We start from the raw sequence: 17,511 nt of genomic DNA on the forward strand, positions 1-17,511 counted from the left end.
TCAAGATTTATTATTAGTATGATAGCTTTCTATCATACAATTAATAAAATTTGGATGATACTGTAAAATGAAACAAAGTAATTATTTTTCCCAGACTACATGGAGGATACTTTATATTATCTTTTTTAAAACTCCATTTGCTACATTTTAATTTAAAGTTGTGCAGCTCTCAGCTTTATAAATGAGATATATAAAGTTGACCTGGAGGATTTTGCATTAAAAGAGATGTTTTTGAACTCAAATAGTCAATCCATAATTCGTTAATCTTTTTTTTAAAGCTATTTATTTTGAGAGAGACTGACAGAGTGTGAGAGGAGAGGGACAGAGAGAGAGGAAAGAGAGAATCCCTCTGCGAGGTCAGTGCGTAGAGCCCAAAGCAGGGCTGGAACTCACAAAACCGTGAGATCATGACCTGAACCAATTCAAGTGTCCGACACTTAACTGACTGAGCCACCCAAGCACCCCAATAACTCATTAATCTTAAAATTATTTTTGGATGTTGCATTTTGTAATTGGGCATTCTTCCATACAAAATTTATTTTTAAATTAACTTTAAAGGTCATTAATTCATCATTGAAAATCTAATGGTGCCTTTACATTTTTAATTTTACATTCAATAATATGTCCAATCTCCACAAATATAGTATCAAATTATTTTATAGTTTTAAGAAGCATGACATAACTTAAGTTTATATATGAATATTATCCCTTTCAAAAATTATATTAATGAATTAATTGTGCATTATTTCTAATGATGTCCTATATAGCAATGAAAATGAATGAACCTCTCTATATGTTCAGCATGGATAAATTTCACAAATATAATTTGAGCAATGAAATCAAGTAGCATATAATTAGCATATGGCTGCATATACGTAAAAGCTAAAAATTGGCAAAATAAAACTGTATCTTCTTTAAAGACACATATACATGGAGGCGCCTGGGTGGCTCAGTCGGTTGAGCAGTCGACTTCGGCTCAGGTCATGATCTGGCGGTTTGTGAGTTCGAAGCCCCGCCCGGCTCTGTGCTGACAGCTCGGAGCCCAGGGCCTGCTTCAGATTCTGTGTCTCCCTCTCTCTGACCCTCCTCCGTTCATGCTCTGTCTCTTTCTGTCTCAAAAATAAATAAACGTTAAAAAAAATAAAAAAAAAAGACACATATACATGGGATAAAATTAAGCAGAGGCAGGAAAGTAAATGATTAACACAAAAATCATCCATTAGTGATGACCTGAGTTTTAGGGGGTGTGGGAGGGAAGAAAATGCTACTGAGGAGCGATATATAGAAACGTTGAAAATAATAGTAATATTTTATTTCTTAACTTTGAAGGTGAGTGCCCTAGTGTTCATCTTATTGTTTCTTAAAACACACATGTACGCTATATGTGTATGTAAGTATGTGTGTGTGTGTGTGTGTGTGTATATATACATATATATATATTCTTTTGTATGTATACTCTGTCTTACAAAGAACATTAAAAAAAGAAACCAGCAATAGAAATCAACAAAACCAAAAGCTATTCTTTGAAAGTAAACACAAATGCTACTATGATTGGGCAAATAAACAATAGAGAAGACACAGATAAAGCAATATTAGGAATAAAAGGAGGTACAGTCATGGAGAAGACAGATGTTTTAGACCAACAGTAATATTAATGTATTATTTCAATTAATTTGAAAATACAGACAAAATGAGCAATTTCCTACAAAATACAAATTACCAACATTGGCTCAAAGAGGTATACAAAACTTAAATAGACTTAAAACCATTAAAGATATTGAATTAAAAGCTAAATGTCTTCACACACAGATACCTTCATATATTCATCAAGTCCAGGCTTGTGGTAGGTGAATTCTTCCATAATTATATGGAATGGATAATCTCTATCTTATGTAAATTATTTCAAAGGACAGAAAAAAGTGGAACTGTCTTTAACGCATTTAGTAAGGATTTATGATATTGAAAAATAGTAGCCTGATCTCACTTGTGAACATATATTTGAAGTACTAAAATAGATACCAACAAGCCAAACCAATAACATATTTAAATTTTTTTTTTTCAACGTTTATTTATTTTTGGGACAGAGAGAGACAGAGCATGAATGGGGGAGGGGCAGAGAGAGAGGGAGACACAGAATCGGAAACAGGCTCCAGGCTCTGAGCCATCAGCCCAGAGCCCGACGCGGGGCTCGAACTCACGGACCGCGAGATCGTGACCTGGCTGAAGTCGGACGCCTAACCGACTGCGCCACCCAGGCGCCCCTCCAATAACATATTTAAAAAGTTAGCATGTCCATGCAAGATTTGTCTCAGGAATGGGAAAATGGTTTCACATTAGAAAATCTATTATTGTATTTTAAGATAGTAATACATTCAGGGAGAAAAATTATTATGTTTCAAACTAAGTAAGGAATTATTTTTATTGCTATAAAATATTCTTAGTAGACTAGGAGTGTAGGGGAATGTACTTTATTTTTTTAACATACTGAAGCATACCTAACAATACTTAATGATTGAAAAAAAGAGAAAGGAAGAAAGAAAAAATGGAAAAGAGGACAGGATAGGAAAGGAAAGGAAAGGACAGGAAAGGAGGAAGGAGGAGGGAGGGAGGGAGGAAGGCAGGAAGGAAGGAAACTCATAATGAATGGTGAAATGGTAAATGTGTTATCTTTAAAGTTAGAAACAAATCCACAATGGTCACTATAGCTGTCCCTATTCAGCAGCTACGGGAGGTCCTAACGAGGACATACATGAGATAAAATATGTAACAGCAATAGGAAAAGAGGTTAAGGATTTAAGGAAAAGAAATCTGCCATTTTGCCAGCTATAGGATTAGCTACATGTGAAACCCTACACTTCTTCAACAAACTACTGAGAAGTAGTAAAAGTAAGCAAGGACTAGTAAAAGCAAGCAAGCAAACCCTAGAAAGGGTTTTCATGGACTTGGTCAGCTGGTCATAAGAATTTTTTGAAAGAGTAGAAGGCTAAAAAAAACCAAACAAACAACAAACATAATTTAAAGGAAGATAATAAGGATTGGGTCACCAAAACAAATACTGCAATTTATAATAAAGCTATGTTAATTAAAACTATATAGTGTTGGTGTAGAGATAAACTCTGATGAAATAATGCAGAGTCCTGAAATAGATTCTATAATTGGGGTCCATGCATATGATATATGCAGCAGTATCATTATTAGTTAAGAAGGGAAGAACTACTCAATGATGGTTCTAGATAGTTGGCTATCCATATGGCAAAGGACAAGATTAGATATCTACAGTGCATCACACACAAAATAATTCCAGATGAGTAAAAGATTTAAAAGTTGGAAGTAACTTTAAAATTTCTGTAAAGAAGTATCAGATAGTGTGTTTATGACAGGGCAGAGGGGAGATGTTAATATACAAAAGTATAAACTGGAGGAAAGTTTTAATGAAACTACTTTAAAAAACTAAAGGAAACACTTAATAAATTTGACTACTTTCAAAGTGAAGCACTGATTATCAAAAGATACCACTAAAAGATTACAAAAGCAAACCACCTAAGCCTACAAGTAAAATATGATTTAAAAAAGACAAGCAATACAAAAATGACTAAATGAGAGCAACGGACGATTTACAGGAGGTAAATGACAAATTAACACAAGAAGTGATGTTCAATCTCACTAGAAATTAAGAAAATGCGCATTAAAGCATCAGCTGTAAGATTGGCAACAGTTAGAAAAGTCAAGTATAATGAACTGGCGTAGAGGATATGAGAAATAGAGGTATCTAATACTCTGGGGGACATGAAATAAATTTATGTTCACGCTGGACAACAAGTTGGCAGTAATTATTGGAATTGGAGATCCTCATATGTCTCTATCGCAGGTATGCACCTTAATATCTTGCACCTGTAAGGCTGTTTACTGTAGTGTCATTTGTAATAGAGAAAGTAGGAAACAAGAATATAATCTAAATGACCATCATAGGAGAATGAGAAAAATAAACTGTGGTATATTCACAGAAAAATCTTAAATGTATTGTTGAGTGAAAAATACAAGTTGTAAAAGGACGCATGAAGACACAAGCTGTGCACAGTATCAGCTTATACTTTATAGGCACATGCGTATATAATAAAAGTACAAAAGCCTACAAGGGAAGTATAAATGCCAACTTAGAAGAAACTATTCCTTGAAGAAGAGGAAGGAAATGGAATAGAGCATAGCCACATCTGTACATTTTAATTAAAAAAATGAAATGAAGGAGTGCCTGGCTGGCTCAGTTAGAAGAGCATGAGACTCTTGATCTTGGATTGTGAGTTCAAGCCCCATGTTGGGTGTAGAGGTTATTAAAACAAAATAAATAAACTTACAAAAAATGAAGCAAAAATTGCAAAATATTAATTTAAAAATCTGAAAATGTACATGCATATTTATTTTAGTATGTTCTATTTGATTTAAACATTTCATATTTAAATTCAAATATTTTTTTTAAACAGTTGTGATTAAAATGTATTGAACATGGCTTTCTATTGATATTCAGGAATACCAACTATAGAGCTAAAACTTATTTGGACCAATGGGTGCATTATTAAATAAAACCATTTTTCACCCATGGTGACAACTATATTCTTAGAGACAATTCAGTTGAGCATATATAATACGGTTGAATTGTTTTTAAGAACAAATAACTTATTACTTTATTGTAACAGCAATATGATTATGACTTTCTGAAAATGACTTTTTTGATTACTATATTTAAAATAAACAATACTATTACATATTGACTCTATTTTTGAGTTGTTTTCCTCGATAAATGTAGATAGATCTATCATTGATAGATCTTACATTGCAGTAATATTTAGAGCACATATTAGCATAAGATTTGATTATGCATATATGTATATGTGTATACAGTTTGTTACCACCGTGTTTTAAAATCTTTTAATTTTATGAAGGAACTTGTTTTATATTTGATTGTATCAGAAATGAAATACATTTTTGTGGTTATTATCCAGTTTTGTTTTGCTGAAGTTACATGAATTTGTAAATTTGGGATACTGCTCACTGCCGATTTGTAGAGGTGGGCGTGGAAAGAGTGATTTTTATGGTTTTTATATCATTTTTCAAAACTGCTTTTTCAAGATAATAATGTATATTCCATAAAACTCACCTTTGCTGTGTGCAGCTCAGTACAATTTAGCAAACTTAAAGAATGCACAATCATTACCACAATCTAATTTTAGAACATTTCTATCATCTCAGAAAGAAGTCTCATACTCATTTATAGCCACTCCCCAGTCCTACCCCCAGTCCTAGGCAACTAATCTAGTCTGTTTCTGTATATTTGCCTCTTTTGGACGTTTTTATAAGTGAAATCATACAGTATGTGCTCCTTTGTGTCATTTCTTTCACTGAGCATAATGTTTTTTTAGGTTTATCCATATTGGTGTCATAGCATTACACCAGCTCCTTGTCCCTTTTTATGGCTGAATGGTATTCCATTTAGATGTATCACATTTTGTCTATTCATTCATGACCTAATGGACATGTGGGTTGTTTCCACTTTTTTTTGTTATTGTAAGTAATGTTGCTGTGAATATTCATGTACAAGTTTTTCCATGGACATAGGTTTTTATTTCTTAAGGGTAGGAGTGAAATTGCTGGATTATATGTTGTATATGATTAACTTTTTAAAAAACTGCCAAACTGTGTTCCAAATTTGCCACACCGTTTATGTTTCCACCAGCAATGCATGAGGGTTCCGGTTTTTCTACATCCTCGGCAACACTTGTAATTTTCTGTCTTGTTTATTTTAGCCATCCTCATGGGTATCTCACTGTGGTTTGCATGAGTGTAGTGCCTAAGGATGTTGGGCATCTTTTCATTTGCTCATTGGCTGTTTATACATCTTTGGATAAAATCTGTTCAAATCCTTTGCCCATTTTTTGTGTTGTTTGTTTTTTATTATTATTGAGTTGTAAAAGTTTTTTTTTTTATTTTTTGATGTAAGTCCTTTATTGCTATGTGATTAGAAAATATTTTCTCCCATTCTCTAGGTTGTAATTTCACTTTCTATATGGTATCTTTTGAGAAGCAAAAGTTTTAAATTTGATTAAGTCCTATTAATTGCTCTTTTATCATTTGTGCTTTTGGTGTTATAAGACATCATTGCCTAACCTAAGATCATTAAGATTTGTTTTTTAGTTTTCTTCAACAGTTTTAGTTCTTTAGGTCTGTGATCCACTTTGAATTAATTTTACACATGGTATGAGGTGGGGGTTCAAATTCATTTTTTTAATGAGGATATTTAATGATCTCAACACCATTTGTTGAAAAGACTGCTTCTTTCCCTTGAACTTACTGAAACCTTTGCCAAAAATTGGCTAACCACAAAGGTACAGGCTAAGTTATGGGATTTCAGTTGTGTCCTATTTGTCTCTACACTTACCTTTATGCCAGTACCACTCTGTCTTGATGATTGTATCTTTGTAGTAAATTTTGAAAATGGGAAATGTGAGTCCTACGACTTTGTTGCTTTCAAATTTATTTGGGTCTTTGGGTCCCTTGCGTTTCTACAGGGATTAATTTTTAATTTTTGGAGAAATAATTTTGAGATTTTAATAAGGATTGCATTGAATCTGTTTGGTGAATTGTGGAAATATATCTTCTGATCCATGAAGATGGAACACCTGTTGTGAAAGGAAGTGGTTGCTTACTTCTGTTTCCAGAGTTTTATATTGCTAGTGTGTAGGAATGTAATTGACTTCTGTATGTTGATCTTGTATCTTGCAATCTTACTGAACTCATTTATGATTTTTGATAGTTTGTTTTAGTGGATTCTTTGGGATTTTCTATGTACAAGATCACATCATCTGCAAATAGAGACTATTTTTCTTCTTCCTTCCCAATCGAGATGCCTTTAATTTATGTGTGCATGTGCACATGTGCAATTACCCTGTCTAGAAGTTTCCATATAATGGTGAATAGCAGTGGTGAGAAAGGACATCATTGTCTTGTTCCTGATGTCAAAGGAAAGCATCCAGTCTTTTTTATTAAGTATGATATTGGTTCTAAGTTTTCCATAGATGCCCTTTTTCATGTTGAGCAAATTTCTTTTTAGTCCTAGTTTGTTGAGGACTCTTAATGGTAAATAGAAGTTGGGTTTTGTCAGTTGCTTGCATCTATTGAGATAATCATGGGCTTTTATTCTTTTTTTGTAAACAACTTTATTGAGTTAAGATTGACATACAAAAAGCTGTACAGATTTACATATACAATTTGATGAGTTTGGAGATAAGTATACATCTGTCACATCATCACCACAGCCTTTGGCATAAATATATCCATCATTTCTAAAAGTTTCCTCTCACCCTCTTTATTTCTATTATTTTTTTATGACAGAGCTCTGAACATAAAACCTATTCTTTAAACAAAAATTTTAAGTACATAATATGATACAGTTAACTATGATACAGTTACAGTTAACAGTGGATCTCTAGGACTTATTTTTCTTGTTTGCTTGAAACCTTATTCTTTATTCTACACTGTATTAATGTGACTTTTTTTTTTTAATTCTAGGTCTTCAGTTTTGCCTGTGAAGCCTGCAAAAAGGTGACATTTAATATACCGTCCAAACTAGAGGCAGACAAAATAGTTGGCAGAGGTGAGACATTTCAAAACAAGTGGTTTTAAAACAGAAATTTAGTTTCCTTATGCTGAAAAGAGCATGTTATCCAACCTTTGCCTTTTGGGTTTAGCCTTAATCTATTTATATTTAGATACAATTCAAGATGGTTTGAAATATATATTCTGTTTTTTATAATTCCATGGAATTCTGTGGTTGATTCTAGTGCAAATGTTCTAATCCACGTTTTTGTAGTAATTTGTGTTTTAACAGTTTAGAGATTACATGAAGAGTTAAATGTAGAATGTAGCCCTTTCATTACCCTAGGATTCTAAGCACTGGAGAAATATTGATAAGTAGCTGAGAAAATCAGAGCAGTATTTTTATCAATGCTAGAGCTGCCTTGAGGCACACCACAAAATGAGCCATTCCTTTCAAAATTGAACTTCATCAGCCATTTTCACATGGAGAATTTGGGGAACCTCAAACTTTCCCAACAGCTGGGAAGCTCTGCCCAGGTGGACTTGCCATGTGGTATAGGAATATTAGAAGAAAGCATCATGGTTGTTGTTTTGTTTGTTTTTGTTTTTGTTTTTGTGGGTTTTTTTTAGAGCTATAGCTTGTCCCAAAGATACCAAATTTACTTTTTCAGCAAAGTGTCTCATTTGTGGTTAAGTGCCTCATTTAATTTTTATTAAGCAAATGTCACTTTCATTCCTAAGAAAAGGAAGAAGAAAAAGGATGTAAAAGAGAGGTCAGGGGTGTTCCTTTGAGGGGATAGACCAGAAGTTACTTTGCCAAAAATGTGAAGAGAGAAATATGTCATCATTACTAAAGATGTTCACTTCTTTTTGATTACGTATTTCCATCTGTGACAGATTTGGATTAAAGTGAAAACACTTTACATGAGTGACATAGGAATCCTATGAGAAGTTATTCCTTTAGTGAACATTAATGTATCAGTTTGGTTGTTGTTAAACCGGAAAGTTGAAGAATGAGATGGATTTGATATTTCTGACCGAAGTTTTAAACCACTTACATTGATATTTATATTTTATTACTTTTTTACCTGGGAAAACTCCCAGGGAGAGGAGACTTGCATGCGGGGTTTCAGTGGGGAGCCCTGGAAAGCTCGGAATAGGAACACGAAGAGAACTAAGGGCGGAAGGGGAGCCGATGGCTTGGGGGGAGGCATGTAACAAAAAAGTGCCAGTGGGAAGAATTCAAAGAGACTTTTCTGGGGCTCCTGGCTGGCTCAGTTGGTGAAGCATGCGACTCTTGATCTTGGGGTGGGGGTTTGAGCTCCATGTTGGGTGTAGAGATTACTTAAAAATAAAATCTTAAAAAAAAAACAAAGATAGACTTTTCTTACTTGACTATTTGCTAAATTCATACTGTCTATTACTCTTTGGGCTCATGTGTACAACTTCTGGCTGAAGACAGGTGTATCTTAAAAGACTCAGACTGTGGTGTTGAGGAGAACTTTTCTGTTTGTTTATTCAGCTGTGTGTGTTGATTCAGCTGTGTGTGGGGGCGTTATATCTCGGCTTCTTCGTGATTGCCACACACACTCCTCTTTAATAGATCATTTTTATAAGTCTTTTAGAAGCACATAAAGGTTGAAAAACACTTTCATGCCTGTATACAATTGAGTTATTTTTTAATTAAAATTTTTTTTCTAACTTTTAATTATTTTTGGGAGACAGAGAGAGACAAAGCATGACTGAGGGAGGAGCAGAGAGTGGGGAGAGATAGAATCCAAACAGGCTCCAGGCTCTAAGCTGTCGGCACAGAGCCTGCTGCAGGGCTTGAACCCATGAACTGTGAGATCATGACCTGAGCTGAAGTCGGATGCCCAACCAACTGAGCCACCCAGGTGCCCAAGAATTCCTTTTTAACTGAAAGAAAAGTATCATTTTTTATACATGTGAAGAAAACTAGTTAAGCTATTTGGTAAATGCAGAGTGATTGATTTATTTCATTCTACTTCATGATTTTGAAGAAAATGTATACATTATCTTAACATGTCTTTTTTTTTTTTTTCTTTTGCATGTGTTTCTACTTTACAACTTGGAAACTTATTGCTTGCAGTTAATTTGAAAGAGTGCCTCAGGTCTGCAGACCTCATCCGGTCGGGTGACCCTGATTTCAGAGTTCTAGATGATGGATCAGTATACACAACTAGCACCGTGGTGTTGTCTGATGAGAAAAGATCATTCACCATATGGCTTTCTGACTCCAGGACACAGGCACAGAAAGAGATTAAGGTGCTCCTGGAACATCAGAAGAAGGTATTCAAAACATGTTGATATTTTCAGGCGTGCTTTTCTTTTCATTTAAATATTTCATTAAAAATTGCAAAGAGGACAAAAAGATAATTGGGTTTGTTTTTTGTTTTTGTTTTTGTTTTTTTTTTTAATTTTTTTTTTCAACTTTTTTAAATTTATTTTTGGGACAGAGAGAGACAGAGCATGAACGGGGGAGGGGCAGAGAGAGAGGGAGACACAGAATCGGAAACAGGCTCCAGGCTCTGAGCCATCAGCCCAGAGACTGACGCGGGGCTCCAACTCACAGACCGCGAGATCGTGACCTGGCTGAAGTCGGACGCTTAACCGACTGCGCCACCCAGGCGCCCCGATAATTGGGTTTTTAAGCCTCCTCTTCTCCTTTCCCTTCAGTTTGCTTTCCCTCCCTCCCTCTCTTTCTTCCCCCCTTTTCCCCACCAACACAGGCTGAACATTGGCTTTGGGTTTGGCCTTGTGAAATCTACATGGCATCATCTCCTTTGGGAAGGCTTCTTCCACTTCTAACGTCCAACGAATTGCTTTCATGTGTCCGTGTCTGTCAGTTTGGTTGCCTCTCTTTTATAAGCATTTGGAATTTTTTATTTGTGTAAACAATTTGTCTGTAGTTGTTGAGGGCACAAATTGATCCTTTTTCTGCTTATGGTCTCAGTAATACCTAATTCCCGAGTCAATAGGTGTATGTTAAATTCACGTTAGGCGCAGAGGTTCCCCGTGAATAAGAGGTTGATTTCAAGTGTCACAGTGATTCTGGTGTTAAAATAGGATGGAAATCCTGAAGTGTGTAGGTATGAATAAAAGTATACGTGGCATGGTATTGGCAGTTCTAGAATCCACATCATGAGAAACGCCATTGTGAAAGCAGTCACAAAAAAGATTAAAGGTTTAGAGTGGATTACAATGAATCCGTCTTAAGTGTATTAATGATAAAATTAATTTAAATGACTCTTTTTTTTTTTTAATTTTTTTTCAACGTTTTTATTTATTTTTGGGACAGAGAGAGACAGAGCATGAACGGGGGAGGGGCAGAGAGAGAGGGAGACACAGAATCGGAAACAGGCTCCAGGCTCTGAGCCATCAGCCCAGAGCCTGACGCGGGGCTCGAACTCGCGGACCGCGAGATCGTGACCTGGCTGAAGTCGGACGCTCAACCGACTGCGCCACCCAGGCGCCCCTTAAATGACTCTTTAGCACATCAATAAATGTTTAGTAAAATTATTTATGTATTAATTCTCAGGAAATAGATTTCTTCCTCGCAACACCATGAAATGAAATAGAAATCACTAAAAAGTCCCATCCAACTTTTTGCAGTGATGGAAATGTTCCGTAATCTGCATGGCCTGATATAATAGCCCAATATTAATGGCTACGGAGCACTCGGCATGTGGCTAGTGCCACTGAAGGATGGAATTTTACATTTTATTTAATTATAATCAATTTAAATTTAAATACAGTAAAACCTTGGTTTGTGAATATAATTTGTTCCAGAAACATGCTTGTAATCCAAAGCATTTGTATATCAAAGGAAATTTCAAGAACCATTGGCTCAGTTATGATCATGTGACGTTCGATGTCACATACTACTTGTATTGCAAGACATCGCTCATTTATCAAATTAAAATTTATTACAAATGTTTGCTCATCTTGCAACCCTCGCGGAACAAGTTACTTACTTGCAATCCAAGGTCTTGCTGTAGTCAGTGTATGGCTACAGCTACCATATTGGAGAGTGCAGATGGGAGTGATAAGGCAATGAAGAGCATGCATTTTCTTGCTCTGGTTCTTCTGAGACTGTGAGGTTTTAGCAGAAAGAACAGGTAAGGGCCATCTGTAGATTGTTATAAAGAGAATGTGTTCACTATGTGTATTTGGGAAAGAAGGAAAACTAAGAGTGCACTGATGATTTTCCTAACCTTGAAATTATGGTCAGTGTTAGAAAGATATACAAAACGAAATTCTTCAGTTTATGAAACCTTTAAAATGTGGATGCATTCTTTCTTACCCACCTAATGCAAAAAAGCCTTAAAAAATACTTCAAAAAACTCCTGAGACTGAGCCTCCAGGGAAGCATTAGGCTTATGGACTGGCTACTCATTTGTAACAACGTCGTCATAGGCTGTGGTACTTTTATTTATCTAATTTCCTTTCTCTAAATTCAGGTGCTGAGGAAAAGACATGCTAAAGAAGCCGTTCTCAGGCGTTCCAAGAGGAGATGGGCCCCTATTCCCTGTTCAATGCAAGAGAATTCACTGGGCCCGTTCCCTTTGTTTCTTCAACAAGTAGGTTTTACATTCTTTCTGATTGGGAAGGTTTTGATTCCAGAGCCTGTTTTGTTCAGGCTTCACAACTCTTTAGACATTTAAATAAGCAGATTTGATTGAAGATTTTCATGAAGTATAATAAAAGTGAGTAAAATGAGAAAATCACTAAAAAACTAAGAATAATATGAGAGAGAATGCAGCCACTGAAAGATCTTTATTAGTTTTTTCATTCGTTTAGCAGCTAATTATTGAGCACCTACTAGGTCCCATGGAAGGTACTGCTGTAAGTACAACACTAGAAATAAATTTAGTCATACCCTTGCTCTCCTGTAGGCTATAATAGTGAGGAAGAAGGGTAGGCAGGTGGTTACAATACTGAGTGATAGGTGCTGTGGTAGAGATGGTTTGGGTGATCTGAGAATTCATGGGGTCAGCACCGAGTCCTGAGATGAAATGTGGTACAAATCAAGGAAAGACTTAGAGGAGGAGACAGCAGAGGGTGGACCTGAAGGATGAAGACATTGTGCAAGTAAGTAATTGTGGAGAAGGCGAGCTCGTTGGAGGAGTCCTCCTACTTATGGTGGGGCTGGAGCAGGGAGATGAGGCAGAGGACGCAGGTAGACATTAAACCATAATGGACCATGTGTGTCCTGTTAGGGAGTTCAACTTTTTCCTAAAAACAAGGAGAAGTTTTTAATCAGGTCAAGTTTACTTTTCATAAAGATCTACATGGAACACATACAACGAAAGCCGTTGCTGAAGTAGGGCTGTGGCCTGGTGCTTGCTTTTTTCTATTATTGTGGCTGATGTTTCATTCCAGCGGTGGGACCTGTGTCCTATTTGCTGATGTTTTTAACTGTCTTTCCAGTGTCTTTCACACTTTTTCAAAAATTCTGTTCATCGCTAGACCTTATTTTTCCTTTTCAAAAAAAAAAATATATATATATATATTTAATATTTATTTATTTTTGAGTGAGAAAGAGCACAAGAGGGGTAGAGGGGCAGAGGGAGAGAGAGAATCCCAGGCAGGCTCTGTGCTGTCAGCACAGAGCCCAATGCAGCCCACGAACCATGAGATCATTATCTGAGCCGAAATCAAGAGTCAGACATTTAACTGATTGAACCACCCAGCCACCCCTCAAATTTTGTAATTTAAGCACTGATGAAGCATATTAAGACATGATTTCTGATTACCAAAGTTATACTTATCATAGCTAATTTTAGCCTTTGCATTGCTAATCTTGTCACCACTCCTCAGTCCTCATTTCCTTGACATGTGTACATTTGCCATAGCTGACCCTTCCCTCTTCCTCCAAATACTTTATTCACCTGGCTTCTAGAACACCACTCATCTGGTTGTCCATTTACCTCCCTGGCCACTCTTTCATACTATGTTTTGCTAGTTTTTCCTCATTCCCATGTTTCCTCTTCTGTAAACTTTGGAGAGCTCCAGGCTCGACCCACGAACCTTGTCTCTTGTTTCTTTGTATTCACTGCCTTGATAATCTCATCCAGTCTTGTAGCTTTGAGTACTGTTATCTATTGGAGACTTAAGACTTCATATTTCTAGGACAGACTGCCTAATTGCTATTTCTACTTGAAAGCTTAATGGATATTTCAAACTTAACATATGCAGAAAACAAAAAATTTGTTTTCTCCTAAAAACGTCCAACCGTCTCCGTTAATGACACCTCATTCTTTCAGTTGTTAGGGCATCAGAGTCTGTTTGGTAAGGTTTTAGCTGTAGAGAACATACGTCCCTCTAAGTAGTTAACAGAGAGTGGTTTATTACAGCACATAAGCCATTTATAGAATTGTGGCGGGGACTGAAGAAACAAACTTTAGGTTGAACTTTCAGGAATGAGTCTCCAAGCTACACTGCAGAATCCACAACCAAGGGACATGCTGTTTCCTCCATGATGGGGTAGCAAATAATTCAGGAACCAAAATGTCACTAAGTGGCTTATGCATGACAGATTTATTTATTTTATGTGAAAGTATGATCTAGTAGAGATATTTAATATAAAAAAATCACCAGGGACCTAGACTTTTTTTTTTTTTTTAGTTTGACCATCTCTGCAGGTTCAAGAGAGCGCATCATTCTGTGTCCACATGGGGGGACCCATTCCTTCACTTTCTAGGCACAGTCTAGATCTTGCATATATAATTTTTGGTTATATCTCATTGACGTGATCTTTTCATGTGGCCATACCTAATTGTAAGGGAGCCTGGGAAGTGTCTTTCTTTTGGGCAATCTTGCACTCAGCTATAAATTCTCATACAAAGGAACATGGGCAGAATAGATATTAGGGGATGTCAGCACCCTCTGACATAGTGTCATCTTCACGCTACGCGTCCAACCCATCGACAAATCCTGTTGGCTGTACCTTCAAATTATATACAGAAATCTAAGCACTTCTCACCATCTCTACTGCTACATGCTGTCTAACAAACCATCATTACTCCCATGAATTCTTACAGTAACCAAGTGGTCTTCCTGCTTCTTTGCTTACCTACCCACCCACCCCCATTTAGTCCTAAAAAAACACCAAGTATTATCTTTTTAAAATATAACTTACACAATATCACTCTTGTCTAAAGTCTCCAATGGCTTTCCACCTGTTTGTAGGGAAGAGTCAATAGCATTGAAATCCCTGATATGATGTGGCCTTATCTCTTACTTCTTGCTGACTACTGGCTTTCCCTGCTGCAATCACAGTGGCCTCTTTGCTGCACCTTGAACACTCCAGACACAACCCTCACCTTTGTTTTTCATGTTTCCTCTGCCAGGAAGAGTCTTCCTTGTATAGGTTATGGTTTATTGTTTTTAATTAGATTTTCTTTGGTTACTTTTTATGTTGAACATTATTTTCATTAAATTGAGCAGTTTAAAAAATCTTTTACCAAATGCTTCTTACTGTTTTGTGCGTTGGTGAAATGATAAATGTGATTATTATTTTCCCAAAGTGTATTTAATATAAAAAGATATAAATGCATAAGCTACATAAAAAAGATAGCATTTTAACAGATTTTGATTTAAAATTTTTACATCTGTGTTTTTTTCCTCTTAGGTTCAATCTGATGCAGCACAGAACTATACCATTTTCTACTCAATAAGTGGGCATGGAGTTGACCAAGAACCTTTAAATTTGTTTTTCATAGAAAGAGACACTGGAAATCTGTATTGTACCCGGCCTGTGGATCGTGAAGAATATGAAGTTTTTGATGTAGGAGTTTTATTGATATGCATGATTTTAAATGATTAAACTGTGTTTCTTCTGATACCCTATGGACTCTTTTCTGTCTTCCTTCATTCTCTTCTTAGAGTCAAAAGAAATAAGTTGTGCAGTATTTTGGAATATTTGATTTGCTCTTTATCTTAACTTCTGTTAGGTAAGCCTAAAATGAGCAAAGAGGTTTAGTTGTATTTGGATGTATATTCCAGTATATTTCCAAGAGTTGGTTTTGTTTATGAGGTGCTTTCTCTCTCTGGTCATGCTACATTTGCCTCTCTCCAGGACGTGGCCACAGTTGATTAGAAGGGTCTTCTTCTCTCCTCCCTCCTCCTCCTCCTCTTCCTCCTCCTCCTCCTTCTTCCTCTTCTTCTTCTTCTTTTTCTTCTTTTAGTTTTCTTTTTTTTCCCCTCCTTCCACTTGTGTGATTCTCTGACCATGTCTGGGAACTAGATAAGGGAGCAAAAGTGGGAGACCAAATCCAAACAAGGTTAATAAGCCAGTCTTCTGATATTGATGAGCTTACAATCAATGGAGAATAACTCAGACAATTTTCAGTGTAATATGGTAAATTCTATGAGGTCATGCTGTTATCCCTGTGGTGCAGGGGGGAATGTTCCTCCATAGGAAAGAGGGATTCTCTTCCTAGAAGAAGGAAGAGATGCTGGTAAGCAAATGTGACTGATGTCCACCACATGACATTTCTTTGCTTTTGGTTAGAAAATTTTTAACTCGGTGTTATAATCACATGCTGAATAGAAATACATTCTATTTGATATTACATTGCCCTTCGATTACTTAGCAATGTGGAAACTGGTAAATGCATTGTGTCAGAAAAACTCTTATAAATATGTGATTTATGAAGTAAAACAATAAAAGGGCTTTGCTAGTTACAAATGGAAAAATCATGGTATTATTTAGATGATGTAGAGTAGGGATTTTTCTGTTTGCAGTGAGTTTAATTGTTGTCCCCAGTATAACTTTCTGATTATGGATAGAATAAGACTATAATCTGAGTCTAATGGACAGAATTATCTCTGACTTGGCTATACTATGGGGTTTTATTCAAAGTGTAGCCCTTTCTACTAAATATTGGATGCTCTTTACTGTACTTAAAGTGTTTTTCCATTCGATGCTTGGGTGATTAAAAAAGAATTGAGTAGAAGTTTTTAGTGGTTTGTTATCGAAAAGATTTGCAAAGAAGGTAGCAGGTAAATCATAGTGTTCTCTCTTGCTAGAATCTTGTATTAATGGACCATTGATATTGTTTTTTCCTGTTTTACAGTTGATTGCCTATGCCTCAACTGCAGATGGGTATTCAGCAGACATGCCTCTTCCACTGCCCATCAGAGTGGAGGATGAAAATGACAACCACCCTATTTTCACAGAAGCTATTTATAATTTTGAAGTTCCAGAAAGTAGCAGACTTGGTAAGATAACTTTTTTAAATTGAACTTTCTTGCATATGGCTTTTTTTTTTGCCATTTGTATTTTTTTCTTTTAGGAACTGTATGTGCATTTCCTTTGCTCTTATGTTCCTTGGTGTTTATCTTGCTCTTAACTGTTTCTTTTTTTAAATCTACCTAAAAATGCTCTTTAGATATTAAGGTTATTAACCTATTGTTGCACTGCAAATATTTTCCCATTGTATTGCTGCTTTTCAGTTTTATTAAGTCTACTTTTTGAGGTACAGAGGTTCAGGACTTGCATTTAGTTAAATCAATCCTTATTCCTTTTGGACTTTATGGCAAGAGAACTTTTAAAAGTAAATGTATTATGCTAAATATCTTTGTGCACATTTTTTTGAGACATTGGGTTTTTTTTATACTCAAGACCAGATTATCCTGAGATGATATTGAACCAGTATCTACTTTCCAGAATACATTTAATCCTATCACATCCAAACAGAGTATAACCTATAGGATATTAGGAGAGTTTGGTGTGGTCTATATGGTATCAATTAATTATAAAAGCGGATAACAGTTATTTAATCTTGGAAACATATTCAATTTATATACTTTATTACACTTGATCATTTTGTGGGTTTATCATCATTCTCTCCTCTAAGACAGGACATATAGGATAGAATTACAATAAAATTAAAATTA

The 17,511-nt window shown here is 35.8% G+C and overlaps 1 protein-coding gene across 2 annotated transcripts in view; it reads left to right on the plus strand.

Moving 5' to 3' along the window:
• The window catches only part of DSC3 (desmocollin 3), a 49,262-nt gene that overhangs the window by 3,821 nt on the left and 27,930 nt on the right, over nucleotides 1-17,511 (plus strand). For both annotated transcript variants that reach the window (XM_040479171.1, XM_040479172.1), the window contains exons 2-6: nucleotides 7,561-7,645; nucleotides 9,698-9,897; nucleotides 12,069-12,188; nucleotides 15,242-15,397; nucleotides 16,689-16,833. In XM_040479171.1, the coding sequence (XP_040335105.1) occupies nucleotides 7,561-7,645; nucleotides 9,698-9,897; nucleotides 12,069-12,188; nucleotides 15,242-15,397; nucleotides 16,689-16,833 (706 nt within the window). The remainder of the gene's footprint in view (nucleotides 1-7,560; nucleotides 7,646-9,697; nucleotides 9,898-12,068; nucleotides 12,189-15,241; nucleotides 15,398-16,688; nucleotides 16,834-17,511) is intronic.

This window comes from Herpailurus yagouaroundi, unplaced genomic scaffold (assembly GCF_014898765.1).
Source record: "Herpailurus yagouaroundi ecotype Mexico unplaced genomic scaffold, PumYag 142, whole genome shotgun sequence".
In the NCBI taxonomy this organism is placed as follows: domain Eukaryota; kingdom Metazoa; phylum Chordata; class Mammalia; order Carnivora; family Felidae; genus Herpailurus; species Herpailurus yagouaroundi.